General features: G+C 56.8%; 1 protein-coding gene across 1 annotated transcript; it reads right to left on the bottom strand.

Annotated features, from left to right (window-relative positions):
* Positions 1-1,321: 1,321 nt before the first annotated feature.
* Positions 1,322-4,012, bottom strand: RABAC1 (Rab acceptor 1). Its single transcript, XM_045776956.2, has 5 exons — positions 3,806-4,012; positions 3,287-3,499; positions 2,895-2,992; positions 1,642-1,743; positions 1,322-1,567 (listed from the first exon to the last, which is right to left on the bottom strand). Exons 1-5 carry the CDS (start codon positions 3,859-3,861, stop codon positions 1,479-1,481), a joined length of 558 nt encoding a protein of 185 aa, XP_045632912.1. The 5' UTR covers positions 3,862-4,012; the 3' UTR covers positions 1,322-1,478.
* Between the last annotated feature and the right edge of the window lie 3,249 nt (positions 4,013-7,261).

Raw genomic sequence — 7,261 nt, 5'->3', positions numbered from 1 at the left:
ACCAAAGCCCTCCCCGAAGCCTGTCCGTCCTCCACATTCCCCCACTAGCCCTCTCCAGCCGCTGGGCTTCCTCGCTGCGTCCTCACCCCACTCCCCAGGCACGATGCAGCCTCCCCGCCTTTGCCCCGCTGCTGCCTCTGACCAGAACGTTCTCCTCTCAAGGAGCTACAGCTGCTCCTTCACTCATCTGCACGGGCTCAGGGAGGCCTTCCTTCACCTGTACCTCAGCTCCAGAACTTTCTCTATGCAGGAGAGTTAACATGGGAGGCCATCCTTAGAGAGGGACGCTGGCATAGTTGGCCCTTAGCTGGTGTTTGGGAACTTGGATTCCAGAAGGCTTCTCCCCGGTCCTCGATGAGAATGACTCACTGTGTCTACACTGTTTGTGCAAATGGCATTGTTTATGCTGAACACCTGCCTTCCTTTCTGGGAGTCTGGAATTTCCCTACATGCTAGCCAGAGGGTGCTTATGGGGCCACCTCCCAGCAGAGAGCCCGGGCACCAGTCTCTCATGAGCCTCCCTGGCAGACACCCATACCTGCCCCCACACTCACCGCTGGAGGAATGGAGCCCAGGGTGGGGGAGGCCCCTGGGAAGCTTGCGCCTGGCTTTCTCTTGACTTTGCCCCATGTGCCTTTTCCCTTCCCTGATTCTGTTTCGTAGCCTCTCATGATGAACTACAGCTGTAGGCCCAACCAGATACTGAGACCTTCTAGCAAATCACTGAACACGGGGGGTGGTCTGGGGTACCCCAGTTCACTCTCCCCCCACCCCCAGCACTTACCATTTGCCATCCTATCATGTATTTTTTTTTTAAGATTTTATTTATTTATTTGACAGAGAGAGAGACAGCCAGCGAGAGAGGGAACACAAGCAGGGGGAGTGGGAGAGGAAGAAGCAGGCTCATAGTGGAGGAGCCTGATGTGGGGCTCGATCCCATAACGCTGGGATCACGCCCTGAGCCGAAGGCAGACGCTCAACCGCTGTGCCACCCAGGCGCCCCTATCATGTATTTTTTAAAGTATTTATTTATTTGTTTACTTACTTATTTATTTTTATTTATTTAAAGTAGGCTCCACGCCCAGTGTGGAGCCCAACCCCGGGGCTTGAACTCAGGACCCTGAGATGAAGACCGGAGCTGAGATCAAGAGTCGGGCCGGGCCCTTCACTGGCTGAGCCACCCAGATGCCCCATCCTCTCCTTTTTAGTGATTTATCTTGCTCATTGAATTCCCCCCATCCAGAGGACCCCTCTATCTTGGTCTCTGCAGTCTGCCCATGCCCCTGCCCAGGCCCACAGAAGACCCCGGGAGAGTATCTGCTGACTGACCACTGTAACAGTTTTATTTCCACGGCTGGAATCCCTCCCCAGGCTTGGGATGGGAAGGCGGCCTCTGGCCAGGCCTGCGGGGCCGTGCGGGGCAGGGGTGAGCAGGGACGAGGTGGCTGACTCAGGAGGCCCGAGGGGCCGCATACGCCTCACACAGCCTCCATCTGCAGCTCTTCCCCGTCCACAGCCTCCGTCTGGTGGAAGGCGGCGTGGGAGCCAATGACCACGAGGGTGGCTCCTGCAGGGAGATGGACAGGTCAGGGCCATGCTCCCTCCCCTGCTCCCCGCCACCCACCCAGAGCCCATACTCACCCAGGACCCAGAAGACGGCAGAACCCGCGCCGGCCAGCCAGAAGAAGGGAAAGGAGACACCCCCAGCCAGAGCATACTGATGGGCTGGGCTTACCTCTCGGCCTGGGGGGCAGATGGCATTGGGGCAGCTGTTCTAACACTCATGCCCTCTCCCCGAGTAAGCCCTGACGCCCCACCGACAGTCTGGGGTCACAAGCTCCAGGAGCCTCAGGATCGTCCAAACTCCTCATGCCAAGGCCCCCCAAGCCCTGGCCTCAGCTACTTCTCTGATGTTCCCACCGCCCACCCGAACAGAGCGCAGCTTCCTTACCAGAACACCCCCTCCAACCATGCTCACTGCCCTTCAGCCCCACTTCTGCTAGGAAGCTCCCCGCCTCCCACTCCCCCAAACTATGGCTCTCCTCCTCCCATCTGCACTCACATAGACCAGAGGTCTCAAACTGGCCACCCAATGGCCAAGTCTGATCTGTGGATGCGTTTTTGAGTCTCCACCATGTTCCCCAAGAATCTGATTTGCGGCTGTTGGATTAACTGAGTGATTTCACAAGTAATACAGATTTCTGGCTTCTTGGGGCAGACCGGAGGATCGGGTCTGCATGCCTGGTGGCTGTGCTCCAGGCGCTCCCTCCATGCCCTGTGCCTGCCTGGCATGCCCCTCAGATGCCAGCCCACCCCTGTCACGGACAGAACGGGCAAGCCTCTGAAGGACTCTGACTTAGGTCTTCCGGTTTGATCCCAGCTCTTCCATATTGCCACTCTGAACCTTGAACTTCCTCTGGGTGGAGACTCAGGCCCCTCTTTCCTCCCAGTGGTGCCTAGGGCCACAGGAGCCACAAACCGCAGCTTCCCTCTTGGAATAGTTTCAAGATCTTTCTGGCCCCACCCCAGGAAGCGGGAAAGGACAGGGGCACAGATCTAGGCCAGTGTAAGGTCGCCATCTGGTGTCCAGTGTGGGTACCTGCAACTGATGCTTTCTGCAGAGACGAGGGAGAACGGAGGCGAGGAAAAGTAGGTTTAAAGGACAGGACACAGGTGAGGAGTAGGTTCTGGGGTATCTCTAGCTTTGAGAAATACCAACTGGGGGGTCTGAGACTGGGTGTGCGCATCACCAGATGCCTGAGGTTTTAATGGATCGAGTTAGGGGGATCTAGTGTAAACTATGCTTGGGCAGACTGGGGTTTGGGGTCTAAGGCTTGCGTTCCAAGACCAGGATTTGAAGGATCAGGGAACCGTCTGGACAGGGGATTTCTCACCAAAAAGCACAAACTTGGACTGCAACGTGCGCAGATAGAGGATGTAACAAGCGCCAAAGAAGACAGCCAGAGCCACCAGCAGCATGGGGGACGTCACCCTGGAGAAGGGTAGGGAGGCACCGGTCAGGGAGCTGGGAATGAGCCAGCCAGGGGGCCCCTGACTGCCTACGCCGATGGATAGCAGGCTACGTCCTTGAGGCCAGGCAAGACCAGGTCACATCTGGTCACGCTGTGTCCCGGCCAGGCTGATGGGGCAGTAGGGGCCGGCCCTTGGGTGAAAAGGTCCCGCGGAGCCGTCCCGTGGGGGCGGGGCCGACTAGTGGGGGCAGGGCTCTCCGGTGGGGGCGCGGCCTGGCGGGTGGGGTAGAGTGCGGAGCGGGTAAGGCACTCACACACAGTACAGGATGAGGCCCAGGAACACGAACACATAGTTGCTCTGGTAGTACTCCACGTTGCGTACGAGGCGCTGGCACAGCTCGCCCAGATTGCGGGGCCGCGAGAAGCGCCGCTGGTCCACGAAGGAGCTCCAGGGCCGGATGGTCGCGCGGCGCCGCTCCAGCCACTCACGGCCCGCGCCGGATGGGATCAGTTTCGGCAGCAGGGTCCTGGTGGACGGCCCCGGATCAGCGGTAGACCGGGATGGAGCCCGGACCCCCACCCCCCACCCCCGAGCAAGAAGGGGGCCGAGGGGGACTGGACTCCGGGGCCCTAGTGGGGGAAGGGTCCAGGACTCCTGAATCGCAGAGCAGGACGGGGCGGAGGGTCCAGACTGCAGAGTCCTCGAATTGGAGACCAGGGGTCCTGACTCCAGTGTCTGGGGCCCGGATTCCTGGGACCCGAAGGAGTAGGGGGCGGAGGGCCAGTGCTCCCCGGTTTCGGTCGGGGGGGGCGGCTAGAGCCGGCTTGCTCACGTGGCGCTCAGCCCTTCCGGCTCGGCATCCTTCTGCTGGTCCTTCTCTGCCGCCATGTCTCCGTCCTGAGGGGTAGAACCGCTGTAACGAGCCCGGGGCCCTACAGACCCCGGCAGCCCCGCCCGAGCCCGGCCCCACCCAGCGGAGCCGACGTGGCGGCGTTCGGGATCGGCCGGGGGCTGCGGTTCTGCCGCCGAGCACTGTGGGAGTTGTAGTCCTCAGGATGTTAGGGAGGGTCTGGCTCGCCTAACACCTTGGGAGACGCAGTCGCGTAAAGCGACGCTAAGCGCCTCTGGGTATTGTGGGAATTGTAGTTTCAGAAGCGGGGCGTGTGGTGTCGGGGAACGTGGCTAGTCTGGACTCGAGGTGTCATGGGAGATCTAAAGGTCGAAGCAGGCGTCGTGTACTCCCTTCCCTGCAGGGTACAATGGGGCTCGTGGAGAACTGTCGTCCTGACTCCAGGGTGCATAAAAAACTAGGGCTCGATAAAACTACTCAGATATAATGACTCCGCAGATCCGGGGTGGGGCCCATTAATCTGCGTTTCTAACAAGTTCCTTTTTTTTTTTTTTAAGATTTTATTTATTTATTTGACAGAGAAAGAGAGACAGCCAGCGAGAGAGGGAATACAAGCAGGGGGAGTGGGAGAGGAAGAAGCAGGCTCCTAGCGGAGGAGCCTGATGTGGGGCTCTATCCCAGGACTCCGGCATCACGCCCTGAGCCGAAGGCAGTCGCTTAATGACTGCGCCACCCAGGCGCCCCCTAACAAGTTCCTAGATGCTGCTGGTCCATGGACCGCATTTTGAATGGCGAGACTGTGCATCATTCGTGGGAATCTGTTCCTTTCTGGAGGCAGAGACTAGTGACGGGGCCATGGTTGCTGGAGGGGGTATCTGAGGTGGAGAGCAAAGCTCCCCCAACAACCCTTGAGCTCCCAGGGATGACTAGGGACGTTGGGATACCACCACCCCCCCATAAGAAGAGAGGTGGGAAAGGGTTGAGAATTTATTTATTTATTTATTTATTTATTGGGGGGGGGCAGAGGGAGAGAGAAAAAGAGAATCTGAAGCAGGCTCTATGCCCAGTGCAGAGCCCCATGCAGGGCTCCATCTCAGGACCCCCGAGATCATGATCTGAGCTGAAATCAAGAATCAGACGCTTAACAGACTGGGCCACTCAGGCGCCCCCAGGTTTGAGAATTTTTGAAAGAGGGGAGTTGTTACAACTGAAAAAGCTGGGATTCTGGAGTCAGAGATGAAAATCTAGGCTGTGATGACCTCCCCAACCTCAGTGTCATTATTGGGACAGTGGAGATCCTGAGAGTGCCACACTCACTCATGGGGTTAAAATGATTCGGTTAAATGGCCCACGTACAGTGCTCGCAAGTCTTGTTACTTGGTACATTCCAATAAATGGTAGTTGATGTTATTGCCACTACATTATCATGAATGTTTTGATTATATCTAGAGTTAAACCTTCTTATAAATTATTTTAAGTAAGCTGCATACTGAGTGTGGGGCTCGAACTCATGACCCTGAGATCAAGAGTCCCATGTTCTGCCAACAGAGCCAGCCAGGTGCCCCCTGCCTTCCTAAATTTCACAGTAACATTAGGAGCTGCTGGCCCCTTGGATGTCCCAAGGCGTGGCTGGTGTCTGAGGCATGGGCCTTTCTTTTCCCTAGTTCCCACAGCCGTGGCTCCCTCTCGGTCTTCACCCCGGCCCCTGAGTGAGTTGTGGGTAAATGGCCGGAGTTCTAAAGGGGTGCACGGAAGAGCCTCAGGAAATGTGTGTGGAAGTATTGGGAAGCCTGGGCTCCCTTACAGCGACGGAAGTTTCAGGGCTGGGTGGGACTGAAGAATACCCAGGTAGAATTTCCAGGTTACTGTCAACCCCAGCTGTCTTCTGAGACCCACGTCCCTTTTGGCTTGGGCTTTGAGGCCTGATGGAGGGCATTCCCATGAGCCGGGGGAGACGGCCCCTGCCAATGGGGCTGGTAGAGCAATAGACAGGGAGGCCCCCTGTGTCGGGGAGGTCCCAAGCTGAAGAGGAATGAGCCATACTTTGAAGATCAGATTGGCTCGTTACTGTTTATTTCCCCTTTGTCAGCCGCAGGCCTTTAGTAGAATCTTGTTGAGGCTTCCCACTGGGGTCTGGCTAGTTTCAGGAAATCAAAGGAGGACTGTGAGTGCACGATTAGCCCAGAGCGTTAATGCGGGAGCCGCACCTGAGTTCAAAGCAATGGGGGCAGCAGAGGTGAGCAGAAGAGCCACCGAGAGGGAGATGAATCTTGGGGAGCAGAGAGTGGGAGACCTCCTCCCACAGCCAACCTTGGGAAATTTGGGTTTGGCTTTTGTGAGGAGAGCCAGTGGGGTTTCTTTATAAGAAGTGTTGAACAGCGTGGGCTGTGGACAGTGGCGTCCAGAGCAAGGATATGTGGGGAGTGGCCCTCTGAGTGGGGTGTGGGAGCTTTGAATCAGGGGGATTTCAGGAGATGGGGCCGTGGCATAGGGGCAATGCGGGAGAGGAGCCCCTTGAAACAGGGACTGTGGGAGAGATGGGAGGGTCCTTGAGGCAGGGGGATGATGGGAGATGGCAGGGAGAGGGGCCCTGGCCCTGTGCTCCCTCCAGTCTGAGGCCTCCTTCCTTTTCTTTTTTTCTTTTTCTTTTTTTCCTCCCCCCCCCCTTTTTTTTAAGATTTTATTTCTTTATTTCACAGAGAGAGAGAGGCAGCGAGAGAGGGAACACCAGCAGGGGAGTGGGAGAGGGAGAAGCAGGCTTCCCACCGAGCAGGGAGCCCAATGAGGGGCTCGATCCCAGAATGCTGAGATCACAACCCGAGCTGAAGGCAGATGCCTAATGACTGAGCCACCCCGGCGCCCCATGAGGCCTCCTTCCTGCCTCTTGGATCCCTAGAGGAGGTAGAGCTGGAAATGTAGGAGGACCTCAGCGCAGACAATCAGAAACCTGGCTTCTATCCCTGCTGTGTGACGTCAGGGAATTCCCTGCTGTCTTTGGGCCTCAGCTGTCTATGGGGGTACAGGTTGCCCCTAGGATCCAAAACGGAGCGTTCCTATGAAACCTTTCATAAGCCAAAATGGGGTAAAGTGAAGAGTATCCCCCACTTTCCAGAAATTCATGTGATGCCACTTCACTTTTACGGAAGACCTACATTAGCACCCATTTTCGCTAAATGAAAGAAATCCAAAGAGGATTTTTGCTTTTCCAAAAAAGACCATTATGCGATAATGTAGGTCCACGTAGTTGTCGGGTGTGGTGGGCGTGTGCACACACTCGCACTCACATCTCTGGGCTCTGTCAGTGGACCCCTCGAGCCAAGGGGTGCTGCTGCCCAACCAGAATGGCTGGAAGTCAAACGATTAACAATACCTGGAGGGAATGCCGAATGATCCCGAGTTCTGGAAAGAGTGTGGCCGTTTCTATTAAACACAATCCGT

This window comes from Ursus americanus, chromosome 21, assembly GCF_024610735.1.
Source record: "Ursus americanus isolate L20-20 chromosome 21, mUrsAme1.1.p, whole genome shotgun sequence".
NCBI classification, from domain to species: domain Eukaryota; kingdom Metazoa; phylum Chordata; class Mammalia; order Carnivora; family Ursidae; genus Ursus; species Ursus americanus.
Note: the sequence above shows the minus strand (reverse complement) of the source record. Positions and strands in the feature narration are given on the sequence as shown.

Bases quoted from the DNA above. Each gene is read 5' to 3' on its own strand.
- RABAC1 (XM_045776956.2), bottom strand. From the start codon at position 3,861: ATGGCGGCAGAGAAGGACCAGCAGAAGGATGCCGAGCCGGAAGGGCTG. The intron at 2,993-3,286 runs GTGAGTGCCTTA...ACCCTTCTCCAG, and splicing joins GGCCTCATCCTGTACTGTGT to GGTGACGTCCCCCATGCTGC. The intron at 1,744-2,894 runs GTGAGAAATCCC...TCTGCCCCCCAG, and splicing joins GTCCAAGTTTGTGCTTTTTG to GCCGAGAGGTAAGCCCAGCC.